General features: G+C 36.5%; 1 protein-coding gene across 7 annotated transcripts in view; it reads left to right on the top strand.

Annotated features, from left to right (window-relative positions):
* Window positions 1–9909: 9909 nt before the first annotated feature.
* Window positions 9910–18000, top strand: part of DMXL1 (Dmx like 1) — a 113889-nt gene continuing 105798 nt past the window's right edge. For all 7 annotated transcript variants that reach the window (XM_072957838.1, XM_072957835.1, XM_072957829.1 and 4 more), the window contains exon 1: window positions 9910–10469. In XM_072957838.1, coding sequence (XP_072813939.1) covers window positions 10383–10469 — 87 coding nt within the window. In that variant the 5' untranslated portion in view covers window positions 9910–10382. The remainder of the gene's footprint in view (window positions 10470–18000) is intronic.

Below are 18000 nucleotides of genomic sequence, written 5' to 3'. Positions count from 1 at the left end.
GCCATGCTAATATGAAAGACTTTTAAACTCAATACTTTTCTAATCCTATCCCATCTCTTACATGCACTTCTTTTTTTAAACAAATTTATTAAAACATAATTCTCATACTATACAATTCTTATTCCCTCCTTGAAAGGATTTGCATCTTACTTGGCAGGGAAGATGGAGACAATCAAATTTAACCTTTCTTGCCCCACTTCTATCCTCTCTAGCCAAACGTCTCTATTCCCACACTTAGGATTGACAAGTCCAACCCCTCCAAGTCCACCCTGGATGCCTTATATCCTTGATTTTTACTCCATCAAGAATTCATAATGTCTTTCCATTTGTGTAAGGAGCTAGCTCTTAAATGGACCTTTCAAGAGGGGGCATAGGCCATAGGGTGTGACACAAATGAGGTTAGCTAAGCAGTGTGGTCAGACAGCAAGAGGTCTGGGCAGGGCAAGGTTGCTGACTAAATAAGGCAGCAGGGCGTGGCAAGCTTGGGAGACTCAACAGGTTTTAAAGCCTCTTTTCAAAGTAGCAATCAAGGTCGGAGAAGCAACTAATTAGATTTCAGGACGGTGGTCCAGAGCCAGTGCTAGAAAGGACTTGTTCTCTGACTGAAGCCTAGGAAACCATTGCCCTTCTGTTTCTTGTAGACTAGGTATTCTCCAGTCAGCACCTTTCCCTGGCAGAGCTCCAGATATTGGGAACATTTAAAACAAAAATTAAAGCAAAAAGATTATAAAAAGAAATAATGGAAAGAAAAAAAAAAGGAAAAAGAAAAAGGAAGGAAGGAAAGAAAAAAAAAAAGATATCCTGTCTTCATCTATTCAAGAGCTCTCAGTGCCCAGGTCAGAGTCAAGGCTTGGCTGAAGGATTGAGTCCCTCATGGTGGGCTAATTCTTCAGAGCCTTGTAATTTTCTTCATAGTTTTCCTCTTACAGTACCCGCCTGGAGAAAAGGACAATGAATAAGTACAAAGACAAAGAGAATTTATAGATATTACTGCCAGCTGATGCCTCCTCATGTCTTATCATGTATTTAGAAGATCACTAATGATCTCCTAAAATCCTACACCTAATGCTCTCTTATTGGACTTTGATTATTTTTACAGTCTGAGGAGCACTTTTTTTCCCTTCAAGCAACATTCTTCTTAAAAAGTTTCTGCTTTATTTCTTTGATGCCTCTCCCATCACCTGACTACATTAGACGAGTTGAACTCTGATTACTCCTATTGCGTAGTCATTAAGCTTCAGTTCTTTGTTCTCCATTCTTTGCTTTCTTCACTCTTTCTCCCTTAGAAACCATCTACCTTTCTGAGGGTCAACTCTTGACAGTTTTCATGGATAGCTCTCAGTTTTGTATTACTAGCTCTGTAACCATTCCTGAGCTCCAATCCCATTTCTCCAACTAGCTTCTACCAGGGATGTCCTCTGATTACTTCAAACACTGAAATCAGTCTTAACCTTACCTACCCAAAACGGCTTGCCCTGCCATATTCTCCTATTGTTTCACTACATTAGTAAAATGCCAGTCATGTAACACTGTTAATCAGCAGCCCGTCTCCATTCCTACTCTTTTATGAGAAGCTTTCAAAATCTTATCCCTCTTCTTTTCCAGGGTAAAAACTTTCTGGGACAAATATTAAGCAAACAAATTTACTATGTTAGACACCAAACTTCATTATCAATATGAGAAAGTTAGAAACCTATAAAAATACCATCCTATAGATTTTCTAATTTCATTTCTGAAAAAAACAAACTTGAGGGTGAGATTTTTTTCCCAGAAATACAGTGAAAGTGACTTTTTCATGTATAGCAAAAAGGCATTTCTTTTATCTACCTCAAGCTCTTAAGATTCAGAAAGCAAAAGATCCTAGTTACTAAAAATCCGTTATTAGTTCAGATAGATGTGCCATAATTAAAGCACTATTTACAACCTGGAGCACTCTCTTTATGGATGCTTTTGATTCAGGAGCTATAATGACAAGCCTCTGTACTGAGAATATGGCAGTGTTCTTCCAGAACACAGGGAAATTGTTGCCATTTGAATTTCTAGCAATTTCAGTTACAGAAATACGGGTTTGTTTTTTTATTTTAGAAAGTTGCTTACTGAATTTCTCTCTTAAAAGCGTTTTTCTTTTTTCTTTCCTCTACTATATGGGAAGGAAAAATCAGCAGGTAAATTCAGAATAACTAAATCATCCATTTATCAACTCTGCTTCTTTCTGTTCATTCAGAGCTGTTAGATGTTTTTCTGTGGAAATAATTTTCTGCCTGGTGTCTATACTTTTATTTTTTATTTTTTAAAACCCAACAAGCTATTATTTCCCAGTCAGGAAAATTGGAACTTTCATGCTGGTTGGACTGTAAGTTATCATTTATTAGTCTTGTGATCCAAAGTGACAGAAACAGAATTAAACTCAAACCAATTTAAGGGGAGAAAAAAGCAGGTGGGGAAGATTTTGGCCTCACATAATTGGATAGGATGGGCATCATCCCTCAGCACTGGACCAAAGGTTCAAGTGAGGTTGTCATGGTGTCCTCTTCCTCTCAATCAAAAATGAACTAAGCAGCTATGTCTACTGCCCTAGGCAGAAGAGGGGAAAAAATAAAGATATATTCTCAGTCCATTTCTTTCTGGGGATAATTTGTGAAAATTCTAAGGATTTGTTTTTAACTTTCTAGGATTGCTTCTGGGAGATGCAAGTCGAGTCACACTGACTGAGCTTCAGCAGAATCTTACACTTGTGTAGTGGACATCACTTTTTCTGGCTTATCTCATGAGGTTGTATTCTTTTCCTAATGTGCTCATTACTGACAAAATTTTGCTGGTTTATATATATATGGAGAGAGTTAGATATTGATGGACAGAGTGTGTCTCTCAACTTCACTCTCCCATCATCTTTATGCAGAAGCATATATAAGCTAAGCTTATACTGCGTAATTAAAGGAGCCACTCAAGTGACTCTCATCTAGACACAGGACGACTCAAGGGCATTTGCTATGTTGTCCTAGGCAGAAAAGAGGCTAGCAGTTTCTTATGCTGGAAAATTTTGTGTTCTGCTTCACCAGTTATTCCATAACACATACATGAGTGAGTGCAAGCATAGTTCCTGCTAAGCTTTGTTTATAATCTAACTAGGTTAAAAAAACCTCTATTTCCCCTGCACACACCATCTCTTTTCTTTGCTTTCAAAATATATCAGTCTTTTGTAATTTATCCCAAGCTTGAAGAACATTCCCCAAACGTCTGTTAATTAATTTATCTCCCTACCTCTTCTCATCTTTTCGGCTAGTGGGAAGTGGTAGGCTGTGATGATTTACCAAATCATAGCCCTCCTCCTTTTTTTTTTTTAAGGACTTTATTTATTTAGAGAAGTTTTAGGTACACAAAAAAATGAAGAGGAAGAAACAGAGATTTCCCAAATATCCCTGCCCTCACACGTGCACAGCCTCTCCATTATCAATATCCCTAAGCAGGGCGGTACGTATGTGACAACCGATGGACGTCCCTTGACACATAATCACCAAAGTTTATCATTTACCTTAGGGTTCACTCTTGGTATGGTACATTCTATAGGTTTGGACAAAAGTAAAATGACATGTATCCATCTTGATAGTATCATACAGAGAATTTTTAATACCCTTTTAAAAAGCCTCTGTGCTCTAGCTAGTTACCCCTACTGCCAATCCAGAGCAATCACTGATCTTTTTACTACCTTTTTAGTTCTGCTTTTTTCAGAATGTCATCTAGTTGGAGTCATAAAGTATGTAGATTTTCACGTTGGTTTCTTTCACTTAGCAATATGCTTTTAAGGTTCTTCCATAACTCATCATGGCTGAAGAGCTCATTTCTTTTTAGCACTAAGTAATATTCCATAGTCTTGAAGTACCACAGTTTACTTACCCATTAATCTGCTGATGGACATAGTGTTCACTTCTAATTCTTGGCAATTGTAAATAAAGCTGCTATAAACATTTATGTGCAGGTTTTTATGTGGACATAGTTTTCACCGCCTTTGGGTAAATTCTGAGGGGCATGACTGCTGGGTCGTATGGTAAGAGTATATTCAGTTTTGTAAGAAATTGTCAAACTATCTTTCAATGTGACTGTACCATTTTGCATTCTCACCAGCAGTGGGTGAGAATTCCTGTTGCTCACATCCTCATCAGCATTTGGTATTGCCAGTGTTCCAGATTTTGGCCATTCTAATAAATACGTAGTAGTATTTCACTGTTGTTTTAATTTGTATTTCCCCAATGACATACAATGTGGAGCATTTTTCCATATGCTCATTTGGCATCTATACATGTTCTTTGATCAAGTATCTGTTATAGTCTTTGGCCCATTTTCAATCAGGTTGTTTGTTTTCTTATTTTATTTTTTTAAGATGTACTAGGATTGAACCCAGAACATCATGCATGCTAACCACGCACTTTACCACTGAACTATACCCACCTCCCCGCCCCTCACCTCACTGTTGAATTTTAAGAGTTCTTTGTGTATTTTGGAAAATAATCTTTTATCAGAAGCATCTTTTGCAAATATTTTCTCCCAGTCTGTGGCTTGTCTTCTCATTCTATTGACATTGTCTTTCAAAGACTAGTTTTTTGTTTTAATGAAGTTCAGCTTATCCATTGTTTCTTTCATGAATTATGCCTTTGATATTATAGCTAAGGAGTCATCACCAATCTCAAGGTCATCTAGGTTTCTCTTATGTTAGCTTCCAGGATTTTTAATTTTAATTTTATCTTCTAGGAGTTTTGTGCTTTAATTTTGGGTCTGTGATCCATTTTGAGTTAGATTTTGTGAACGGTGTAAGGTCTGTGTCTAGATTAATTTTTTTGCACATGGTTGCCCAGTTTTTCCAGCACCATCTTTGCTTCATTATTTTGCCTTTGCTCCTTTGTAAAAGATCACTTGACTGTAGATCAGGGTCTCTTTCTTCGTTCTCTATTCTGTTCCACTTATTTATTTGTCTATTCTTTCACCAAAACCACACTGTCTTGATTACTGTAGCTTTACAGTAAGTCTTGAAATTGGATAGTATCAGTCCTTCCACTTTTTCTCCTTCAGTATTGTTTTGGCTATTCTGGGTCTTTTGCCTCTCATAAATAGTTAGAATCAATTTGTTAGTATCCACAAAATAACTTGCTGGGATTTTGACTGGGATAGTTACTCCTCTTCATTTCTATCCCAGGGCCCATTTTTCTCTCAAGTTGCTCCTGGCTAAACAAAACTCCCTGCTTTTATCTTCTACATGGCCTCTCCTTTCCATCTCTTAACTTCTGCTTCCCTCTAATGAAAACTGCAGTAGGTGTTAAGAGTCATAATCTGACTAAAGCCCCAGTAGATGTATGTGACTTATTGGCAGTTCCAAAACATCTCTAGAAGTATTTGTCTTAAACCAAGTGAATACCTATAATGGCTGTGTATCAGAGAGTTTTCTGGTTGGAGATGTTTATTTCGCCTTTTCATAGAGGCTGGCTTTTATAGTTTGGGCATGTGTCAAGGTAAGGAGGTAAGCTTCCCTTCTATCTTGAGAAAGGGGAAGAGAAAACTGTTTTGGGAAAATGGTTCTTCCTACTAGAGAAGCCCTGAAGACCTAATTCAAATAAGTCAATTCACTTCACCTGTCTCTTCTCACCTTACCAGGTAAAGAGTAAGTAGTAGGCTTTAACTACATACACTTTGGGATTCAGGCATCTTTGAAGAACATTAGGAGGGCCTTTGCAGCCCAAAAGATGTAAATTCGTATCTTTGGTTGGTGATACACCATAAATCTAATGTGACTTTGGGCAAGTTAATTAATTTCTTTGAGTTTAGGTTTCTTCATTTGTAAAACAGAGATTCTACCTTCACAGGGTTGTTGAAACTTAAGTGAGATGAACAAAATACCTATCACGGTGTAGAGTGGGTGTTTAATAAAGAGTAGCTTTTATAAGTAATTTCCTTTTAAATGTTTATGAGAACCCTCAGCTGAGAAAAGAGGGTGAACCAAGAGTATTTAATGGCAATCTTCAAATTTTAGAGGTACTGGAATTAATTTTTCTATAGTAACAATATTACAGATGATGGTTAGGGTCCTAATCAGTGCTCAAATATCTATTTAACCTATAATATTACTGATGGATTTTCTGTAGCAAGATTGCTGTTGGCAGCACAGGCAGGTTTCTGGGGCAGTCAATATCTTAATAGTCTCATGCTCTACCGACTGAACTAGCTGGGTGTGGGGCAGTCAATATCTTAGAGACACAGAGACCCTCACATTATTTTTATGAGATAAGGAGTTCAGAATGCTTGTGTGAAATTTCAGCAACACAGTCCCTCTGATTTAGCCTTAGTTATGGGACTAGAGACTCCCTTTACTTCTAACCTCCTTCATCTATTGGGTGTTGGCAGTGAGGACTGAAGCCCCTGTTGGTGGCTCCCTTGGCACAGGCCCTGGGAGGGTAGGGATTTATACTGATGAATTTAGGATGAGGGTGGCAGGGAGGAAGGTAATGACAAGGATTTCAGGAAATAAACTAATAAGGAAGAGTCATGACTACTTCTTCATCTGAGCTGGCTTCCTATATGCTCCTTTCCACCCCCAAGAATCGTAGGGTTTAGCCTGTTTGCTTTTCTTTACACTGTCATCACCTGATAAAGTCCCCCTTTCCCTTTAAGACTAGCACTGAAGAGAGCATTAACTTCTCTTTGGCCTGCTAGTCCCTAAAAAAAATAGTACTTGGTTTTCTAAGAGATTCTGCTGCTAGAATTAAGGCAAAATATACAGAATTTTATTAAAAAAGAAGGATTTTATTTCCTTTTTTAGAACCATCCTTCCTCTTTTATTTCTTAGTAATACAGCTGAAGAATAACACTAAAGAAACTACAGGAAAAAAAAGCATGAAAGAAACAAAAGGAAAAAAAAAAAGCACCCAGGCTTTCCATATTCAAAGAACAGAATGACAAAATTTAATTACAGTTCAGGGAGTAATTATATTCAAGAATTCTCCTGGACTTTTTGTGTTAGGAGGTAGATTTGTGGCCTCTGGGCAGAAGGGGACAAGAAGGGGAGGATGAAAGGCAAACATGTATAATTTACTTTCATCTCCTCCATTTCCTTATCTTAGTAATTCTGCCACAAGGTCAGAGTTTGCTCAAGTTGCATAAGAAGTCAGGACTGGATTTAGGATTGGATAGAGCCTTGTTAAGGGGAGGTGAGTGACATGAGGGGGTGATCTATGAAGAAAAGGAGTTTGAAAGCAAAGAGATTGTCTATGGCCACTTACCCAGGGTAGTCCTTCAGGGACTCTTTATATATATGTAAGTAAGTCCTGTCTCTATTCATACTTGCACTTAACTATTAGTGAGTATCTACTCTGTGCTATGATAAATACTGGGAAATAAGGGATACAATGGGTGTATTTAAAGATGCTTGTGTAATCATTAACATTATACATTTTACTAATTAAGCTGCGTTGTCATGCAGTGCAACAATCATTCTGCTTAGCGAAAACTATTTCAAAGATCATAGAATATTAAAGAATCTTTCCTACACATTAGGGGTTGGCAAACTTTTTCTCTAAAGGGCCAAATAGTATAAATTTTTATCACAGGGTATATGGTTTCTGTTGAAACTACTCAACTCTGCAGTTGTAGTGTGAAAGCAGCCACAGACAATACTTAATTGACTATGCATTGCTGTGTTCCAATAAAATTTCACTTATGGACATGGCAATTTCATATATTTTTTATGTATCATAAAATAATTTCTTAAATTGATTTTTTCAACCATTTAAAAATATAAAAGCCATTTTCAGCTCAAGGACTGTATAAAACTAGACAGTAGGCCAAGTTGTAGAGGAAGAAATAGATAAATTACAAGCATGTAGTTGTGTCACTTGAACAGTTCATCTGCTGTACATCAAAGATAGGTTGTTTAATGGACAATTTAATAAAGTAGTAGAAGTGTTTCAGATCAATAAGAGGCAAAAGAATGCTCTCACTTTTCATTAGCTATTGTTCTGTAGTCCCACAGTTTGGGATACAGACCATGATGGCCTCAGAACATTTGTGGCAGGCTCAAACATTCCTGGAAATTTTGATTTGGACTAAGGTTTGACACTATTTGGAAAACTTTGGAAAAAGTAAGAATATGTCAAAAGGTTAGGTTTATTTAATAATAATAATAATGATAACAATAGTAGCTAACATCTATTGAATTCTATGTGTTCATTTAATCTTCATGACAATTATATGAAGAAAGTCTACTACTATCCCTTCTTCATAGATAAGGAAAGTAAAGCAGAGAGATTAGTAACTTGTCTAAATGAGTGGTTAGGCCAAGATTCAAACTCAGTCTGTCTTAAGGATGAAGGAATTTAATAAAAACTAACAGATGTTTATTAGGAATAAAAATGCCAAGCAAAATGTTGACAGTTAACTCAAACTTGCTAATTTTACAGATGAGAAAAACAGTCAAAGTTATTTTCCAAGATCGTACAACAAATACGAGATTAGGAGTAAATCTCAGATTTCCTAACTACTAGGTCCCTTAGTTTCTTTCATTCTTCTATATATACCGCATGCCCTTCAAAACCAAAAGCTGGTCAGAAAAGAATGAAAAAACTTTGGGCTAGACACCGAATTTATGTGGAACATGTAATATCTTGATTTAAGATCTAAAATATAAAACTAACTTAAAGCCACCTTAAATAAAATCGAAATTAATAATTAGATTGGATTAGACAAATTAAACTCTAAATATGTTAGACTTCAATAAAAGTTTTTTTTAAAGACAAGTTAGATTTTAAATGCCTCATTTTTATGAGGAGACTGAGATAATGGCATTCATTTACATTTTTCAAATTAAAAAACGGAGATGACAAACTTATTATTTAAGTAACTTTTTTAAAATTGCAAAACAAAGTAAATGCACATCGCAAAAAACTTAGGGAAAGCCAAAGGACATAAAACTGCTAGTACTCTTCCCATCCAAGTATTGGTGTGAAGGTTTGTTTTTTTTTTAACCATAACAAAAGTATATAAAAATCAAAATCAATTTAGAAATTTAAAAAAAATTCTCTTTTTAACTGGAGAGTTCCTATTTGTATTCACTCATTTAAGATTTACTCAACATCTAGGCTAGAAAGGTCACTGCGCTAGACACTTGGGATACAGGACAGTCTGTCCCTAAGAGGTTTACCGTATTTGAGAGGAAACATAAGCAGATGTTTATCAATAATAATACAAAACTTGTGTCAAAATACAACGAAAGTTGAATCTCACAGGGGAAACTGTGACACTGAGCATTTAAAAACAGCAGCTCAACGCACGGCTGGTGTATTATTACAACCAGCACTACTTCAAAACGAACGTTATGGTAAACTTAGGTGAAAACATTTCATTTTAGTACTTGTCAAGTGTTTAAGCCTTTCAAAATTTTCTGTTTTAGCGGACTGAAAACGCGCGTGCTGCCAGAGTAAACACAGCGCGAGGGCAGAGAGGCTTCAAAGTCCACACTCACTCGGAGTACTCACGGGCGGCCGAGGGGAGCGGTGCTTGTTGGGACTTGTAGTCTCCATCAGGACCGAGGACACCCTGCAACGGCATTTTTAACTCACTTCTCCCTTTTAAGCTTTCTGGCCAAAGCTAAAGCATAATTTGACAAACCTGGCCTCACTCAAGGCTCTTTTTGTTTTACCAGACTCCCTACGTTCAACATTCAAACGCACAGCGTCGCTCACAGGCCTCAAAGAGATTGGTCTGTCCTCAGTGGTGGGCGGAGCCCTAAGTGGACTGGGGCTCGGGATTGGCCAACATCTCCCCGAAGAGGCGTTTCTCACTTGCCGGTCTCTGTACTGTGGTAAAAGAATCTTTTACCGCAGTAGTCCTCATCGCTGCGAGAGATCTCGCGATATTTGGGCAGAAGGGACCTAGCGACGCGTAGTGAGCCGCCAAGGCCAGTCGGGGTGGCAGGCACCGGAGCCGGGAAGGGCCAGGTCAGGTGGGGAGGGCGAGCGTGTGTCGCTTATGCCGCTTGGGCTCGATCGGAGCCCGCCGCCCGGAGCCCGGAGGAAGTGTTGTGGACCTCGCGGCCTTCCTGGCCGGTGAGTCGGGCCGGGGTCGCGGCCGCTGGGTCGACCCCGAGCTTCACCTGGGCTCACGGGGGCTGTGACAGGTGCTCGGACGAGCGCGGCGCTCCGCCCGCTCGCCGGCCCGCCCCCTTCGGGCCTCGCCCGTGGGGCCTCGGGATGAGCTGCGGGCCGCAGTGGAGCGGCTCCGGCTTCTGGCGCCTGGCGCCTCCCAAGAGTGGCCGCCGCCCCTGAGAGAGAGAGAGGGAGGGAAGCGACTTGACGCAGGGCATGAGCCGGACGCGGCGTCCGTTGCTGGACTAAGGCGTCGACATGAACCTGCACCAGGTGCTGACCGGGGCTGTGAACCCCGGCGACCACTGCTTCTCCGTGGGCAGCGTCGGCGACCAGCGCTTCACGGTGAGTGAGGGAGGCTTCCGTGTCGCCGGTGGCGAGTCCGCGCCTCTGAGTCAGCCGAGCTCGGCCCAGAATGACGGACAGAGGGCAAGAAAGCCTCGTTGCCCTCACGGGGGGCCCCACGCCCCCCCCCCCATGGATGTCCCTGCCCTTAAGGGCCCGGGGACCTGGCGTTTGAGAACCATGGAGGCAGTAACGCTTCGGTCATTGGTGTCCTTAATGTACAGAGCCTGAATTCGGAAGTTAGAATGTTTTGTAGGATTTTTAAGTTTTAGATCTGACGTCCTTGGGCTGGGATGGTTTACCAAAGTCGTTTATCCAAGAATTGTGTAATGTACGTGGGGCTTTTTTATTGCCCCATTCCATAGGCTCTAGTTGTCACATTTGGGAATAGTTGGGATTGGTTTCATTTCTTATTCAAAGTTAAAGCCAAGTATCTCTGTAGTTAAAAAGAGTTGGTGTCTTAAAACAGTTACTAATTGTTTGCTGTATCAACCAGCAGCGCTGAGTAAAAATATAGTGAAAACAGTGCTTTTCATTTATTTTTCTTCCAAATTCACTGACTGGTAACTTCGGAAAGAAAAAAAGTTTGTAAAGAGTTGACTCCTGCCATTCTTTGAATTCCATATGTAACAGTATAGTAGTTCTGGGAAACTTATTTATCTTAGATTGTTCAGATTAATTACTAAAAGTTGCACCACTGTTTTTCAGTGAAACTGCTCTTTGCTATGTAGTGGTGATTCCAGGTTAAGGTTTACTAAAGAGACTTGAATTTCATTGGTTTTCCCAAGATACTGGAAAGAAGAGGGCCCTAGACTACAGGCTACTTACCAGTATAGTGACATTCTCTGCTTTAACTATAGTTTTCATAAAAATTTCAAGCCATAAGTGAGTACCCTTTATCTAAATATATTTACAGTGCTCATGGTTTTTGCTACACCTTGATAGCTATCTCTTAGTTGAGATTAAAAGTAAAACTTAATTGTGCGTAAATAAGTGAAACAAAGAGCTTACCAGGTTTTCTTCTCATCTGCTTTTGACTATTTTGTCGCCTTTGTCAGTCGGAATAAGTAATAGAAAAACTAGTAGTCATTATTTTACCTGATGTAGGTATTTAATGCCTGAATTGTACTTTTAGATCTGTGCCAACCAAGTACTTTATTATCAAATAGTTTGTACCTTCCGTATACAGTGTCTTACGTACACCTTAGCTTGCACTTGACAGCAGTTTTAGAGATTCTAATTCTAATGTTAACCTAGCCTCAGTACTCAGAAGAGTGAATTCTGAAGGTCTCAGTGAGCAACTGTAGTCTCCCTGCAGTTGAACATTGCTCACTGCTGTTGCTATTTAGAGGTAGGTGGTAAAGAGCATTCTAAGGAGATTTTTCTAGTGGGATATTGTAGGATGGTAACATTACATTCTCTGACATCTAAAGTTAAGTGAGTGCTTCCCCCAGTGTAATTTCTAACAGCTTTTTCTAAGAAGGCTTTCGGAATCTCTTTAAGCAGTGGGGTGAACTTTGATATGTTGGCCTATTTATACACCTAGATTATCCTTCTATGTGTATGTAAAATCTTGATGAATGCTTCTGTTATTTTAAAGGAGAGGTGAGTTAATGTGCCAAAGATATGATCATCCTACACCACCATGTAGCTTGTTGTTCATTTCTACTGAATTTTCAAGTGTATTTCCATAGACCAGGCTTTAATCATCTCTCACCAAGCCTACTACAGACTTCTCCCAGATCTCTGGAAGCAGTCCAGTTAATACGGTAAAAATAAAAAGAAATTGTTATTGTTATTGTTTAGTATAAAGAGATCCCAGCTCTCTATAATTTTGGTGGTAGTTTATTAACAATCACCTTTTTCCTTTGCAGCTAATCCATCCCTGACTCTTGAGCATTACACTGACATTTCCATTATAAACTAAGTTTCTGGCCCTCAGTCTCCTGGACATCTTTAATTTTTCTCTCTTGAAATCATCCTTTTTTCTAAAAAGAATCTATTATTTACTCCTTGAGTTTTCTTTTAACCTCTTTTTTTTTTTGCTTCTTTTTATTTCATAGGAAGAGAGCAAACATTAATGGTAGATGGTTTGTGCAGACTAAAAAAACTCTAAATTCCAGTTTTACTTGAGGTAGGAACATGAAATCTTCCTCTTGCAGGCCCACTTGAGGAATCATTTTGTTTTTCCTGGTACATTATGCCTTCTTTAAAGACAGACTTGTGTTTATAGTTCCTCCCATTGCGTGTTTGCAGATAACTTATTTATTCTTGTTTTGAAAGATTACAAGAGAGAAGATCCTATTTCCTGAATACAGTCTGACAGGTTTTAAATTGAAATGAAATTGAAAGCTATTTCTCATGGGTTCTAGATTTTAAAATATGCAATTACTGATATAGTTAGTATAGCTAAGTATTGGAAACATTTTGTAGTACTTAAACTGGCATCAAACTACTTTAACTTTTCTCTTAAGAAAGCTTCTAGTAGGCAGTGACCATGTCTCTTATACTTTCATAGTACTTTATTTGCCCTTTCACTGTATCATTAACTTTGTCTTGCCTAGTGTGTGTCTGCCACAGTTTCATTGTGAGTGGCTAGAACAGTCTAAAGGGACTGATGTCACCTAATTATAATTACCTGAATTTGTTTTCCAGCCTAGTTCCTTTTAGTTGTATTCCCATGGACTGGTTGTTTTACATTTTTTTGAATTCCTTTTTTTCTCATCTGTTAAATGGGCTAACGAAGAAATTCATAGGATTGTTACATGAAAAATGGTTACATTCATTGCTTAGTACCTGTAAAACCCTTAAAAATATCAATTATTATAAAGGTTAAATTTATTCTAATGCCTAGCATATAAAAAGTGCTTGATAAATACTGGTTGAATTAATGAATAATGGGTGGATAAAGCCTTATTGCAGTATATTTAAAAATTGCTGTTTTAAAAAATATCTTTAATAATTCAGATTTGAGTCCAAATAAAATACTTCAGTTAGTTAAAAATTTTTTTTTTCAAAGTCAGTTGTTACGCATTTTACCATAAATATCAGATAAGCAACCAGGAGAGATTTTATTTACACTAAGCGAAAATTCTTAATTTTTTTCTTTACGTACGTGAATTCTTCCTTTACTCCTTTTTTCCTTGTTAGTTTCTTACTGTTTTTTTCAATGAAAGTATATGACTAACCTGGTCCTGATCTGTTGACAACTTTTGTTTCTAGATTAAAAAATACTTTATTTGTAAAAGACAAATAATAAGTTAAAAACAGGCATAGTTAATTAGAATCTAGATTTTTCTAATATGTCTGTGCATGACATGTGCTTTAATATAAAATAGATTGTCCATACTTAGTGCTGAAATTATGTTTTGAATGAAATGGAAAGGGAGATAATTTCCAAGAGACAGATTGTGTTAATATTTAGAACTTCTTGTCTCTAGTTTGGAATTTAAATACCTATGCTATACAAGATATAGCAAATATGTACTAACTCCGGACTCCCTATTGTATTAGAAAACTCAGTGTTCCCAGCCAAGGGGTCCCAGGTTAGAAGTCAAAAACACTGACTGCAGCTATCTGAGTGTTGGTAGAGAAATAGAGTCTGAATTAGCATTCTCCTTCCTCAGCTTTCTGTAATAGTCAGCATCCTTTAACTTTTTGTTTAACTATTTGTTTTGTTTTGTTTTGTTTGGAGAAGCACGTGAATGTTTGTAGGTGGAGAGAATACAGAAAGGGAAAGCTTAATACTGTTTGCATCTGGAGAAAGAGAATGATTTTTGTGGTGCTCATATGCCATTATGAGTACAAATTGGACTTCTTTTTAAATATTTGGCCTATTTTTAAAATATTATGTTTTAAATAGTATTAAGGCACCTTTAAGATTATTGAAATAATACTAATAGTTAACGCTGCATTTTAAAAAAAGAGAATACTGTTAATTATAACATGCCAACCAAAGCATTTCACCAGGAAGTATACCAGGAAGAAATTCTTTGGGATATATATACCTGATATGGTTGGTTAAAACAAAACAGTGAAAACAGGAAATCTTAAGTTTTTAACAGAAATCGCAGGATTTCCAAAATAGAATGCTGACTTTTACAACCTGGGTAACTTTTGAAATTTAGAATATTTGAGAAGGTTTTCTGCCAAAATTTAAAGTTAAAAATCATTTTGCAGTTATAGGCTTGGTAGCACAATATGAACTCAGTTCTTTCTATGTACCTTGTATATTCTCAGAATTATTCAGCCTAACATTACATGTGCCTAATAAAAGGATTTTCATTTGTCAGTTTAATTTTCATTGCTAATTAATAGTTTATTCTCGCTACAGATCTTTTGACAGAAACAGCTAGTGTAACAATTGTAATATATGTATATTAATTTTGAAGCTCAGGTGGTATGGCCATTTATTTAATAAACCAGTTCTCTTCCTACTGTTTTGATAATAATAGGGCACCTTGAAATGAATTTTTGAGAACAGTTTATTTTAGAAGAATGTATAAATCTAGTTTTAGATTTTGGTTTAGATTATGTAATATTACATCCTAGGTTTTTATTTAATATCAAGTAGATGGATTACATTTCTTTAAGAATTTAGTAGCAGGTGGACCATTTTGAAATCATGCACAGCCCATTTATTTTTTTCTTCTTCATTTTGTTAATATGTGAATTACAGTAATTGAACTTTTGAGATTGAAGTATACTTGATTTACAATATTGTGTTAGTTTCAGGTGTACAGCAAAGTGATTAGGTTTTATATATATATTTTTTCACATTATTTTCCATTATAGGTTATTATAAGACATTGAATATTATTCCCTGTGTTATACAGTAAATTCTTATTGCTTATCTATTTTATGTATAGTAGTTTGTATCTGTTAATCTCATACTCCTGATTTATCTCTTGACCCTCTCCCTTTTCCATTTGGTAACCATAAATTTGTTTTCTATGTCTGAATCTGTTTCTGTTTCGTATATAGATTCATGTGTATTATTTTTTAGATTCACATATAAGTGATACCATAAAATATTTATCTTTGTCTGACTTCACTTAGTATGATAATGTCTAGATCCATCCATGTTGCTACAATTGGCAATATTTCATTCCATTTCATGGCTAAGTAATATTCTATTGTGTGTATATATATATATATATATATACATCTTCTTAAACCAATTTGTCTGTTGATGGGCATTTGGGTTGTTTCCATGTCTTGGCTATTGTAAATAGTGCTGCTGTGAACTTTGGGTGCAGAGCCTGTTTTAAATTAAATCCACTTTTCCCTGTTTTGTTTGGTACCGTTTGTTTTGGTTTGGTGTACTTCCATGCTTATTAGCTCATCATGTTGTATAAACTCTAGAGATTAGATTAATTTTAAGAATCTATTAGAGATATTCATTAGAAGATATGTCTGTTTCAAGCGATTTTTGCATGATACCCAGTTTGGATTATGTGTACAGATTCATCTCTCTTGTTTTTTCATTGAAATACAACTGACATTAACATTGTGTAGATTGGGGTGTATAATGTGATGATTTGATATACATATATAGTGAAAATTTTACCACAATAAAGTTAGTTAACACATCATTTACCTCACATAATTACTATTTTGTTGTTTTTATGATAAAAACATTAAAACTTTATTCTAATAGCAACTTTAAGCTATACAACACAATATTGTTAACTGTTGTTACCATGCTGTACATTAGGCATGTACTGTAACTTAACTCGTAACTGAAAGCTTGTATCCTTTGATCCTCAACTCCCATTTCTCTCCCTCTTAGCCTCTGGCAACCACTATTCTATTCTCTGTTTCTGTCAGTAGGATGTCTTTAGATTCCATGTATAAGTGAAATACATACGTACAGTGTTTGTCTTTCTCTGTCTGATTTAGCATAATGCCCTCAAGTTTGTCACAAGTAGCAGAATGCTCTTGTTTTTTATGATTGAATAATCTTTTGTGTGTGTGTATAAAATACATTTTCTTTATCCATTCATTCATTGTTGCATACTTAGGTTGTTTCTATATCTTGGCTATTATGAACAATGCTGAAATGAATATAGGAGTGCAGATATCTCTTACAATGATTTCATCATCTTTGGATATAATCCTAGAAGTTGGATTGGTGAATCATATGATAGTTCTATTTTTACTTTTTTGAGAAATCTCCATACTATTTATCACAGTGGCTATGCTAGTTTACATTCCCACCAAGAGTGCACAAGGATTCCCTTTTCTCCACATTTCCACCAACATTTTATCTTTTGCCTTTTTGATGATAGCATCCTAACAGGTGTGAAGTGATTTTCTCATTGTATTTTGATTTGTATTTCCCTGATGATTAGTGATGTTGAACATTTTTTCATGTACTTACTGGCCATTTGTACATTATCTTTGGAAAAATGTCTGTTTGAGACCTCTGCACATTTTTAATTGGATTGTTCGGTTTTTTCTCTTGAATTAAATGAGTTCCTTATATTTTGGATATTAACTTTTTATCAGATAGGTTTGTAAATAATTTCTCCCATTTCATTGGTTGCCTTTTCATTTTGTTGGTAGTTTCTTTTGCAGTGCAGGATTTTGAGTTTAATATAGTCTTGTTTATTATTGCTTTTGTTGCTTGTGCTTGTGGTGTCCAAAAATCATTACTAAGACCAATGTAAAGGAGCTTTTTCCCTTTGTTTTCCTATATGAGTTTTGTGGTTTCAGGTCTTATGTTTGAGTATTTAAATCAGTTTTAGTTGACTTTTGTGTATGAGGAAGGACAGAGGTCCAGTTTTCATTCTTTTCTATGTGGATGTTCAGTTTTCCCAACATCAATTTATTGAAGAAACTGTCTTTTCCCCAGTATATATTCTTGGTGCCCTTGTTGAAGATTGGTTGATCACGTATGTGTGGGTTATGTCTGGACTTATGATTCTGTTGCTTTGGTCTATGTGTCTGTTTTTATGCCAGTACCTTACTGTTTTGATTATTACAGCTTTGTAATGTAGTTTGAAGTCAGGAAATTTGATGGCTTCAGCTTAGTTCTTCTTACTCAAGATTGCTTTGGGTTTTGGGGGTAGGGTCTTTTGTAGTTTCATGTGAATTTTAGAATTTTTTTTACTTCTGTGAAAAATGCCACTGGAATTTTGATAGAGATTATGTGGAATCTATAGATGGTTTGGGGTAGTATGGACATTTTAACAATATTAATTCTTCCAGTCCAAGAACACAAGCTGTCATTTCATTTATTTGTGTCATCTTCAGTTTATGTAATCATTGTCTTACAATTTTCAATTTACATGATCTTTCACCTTTGTTAAATTTATTAGGTATTTTATTCTTCTTGATGCTGTTGTAAGTAGGATTGTTTTCTTAATTTGTTTTTTCAAATAGTTGTTAGTGTTTAGAAATGCAGTTGATTTTTGTATGTTGATTTTGTTTTCTGCAACTTTACTGATTTCATTTATTAGTTCTTAACAGTTTTTTTGGTGGAGTCTTTAGAGTTTCTATATGTGATATCTTGCCATCTGCAAACAAA

This window comes from Vicugna pacos, chromosome 3, assembly GCF_048564905.1.
Source record: "Vicugna pacos chromosome 3, VicPac4, whole genome shotgun sequence".
Taxonomy (NCBI): domain Eukaryota; kingdom Metazoa; phylum Chordata; class Mammalia; order Artiodactyla; family Camelidae; genus Vicugna; species Vicugna pacos.
Note: the sequence above shows the minus strand (reverse complement) of the source record. Positions and strands in the feature narration are given on the sequence as shown.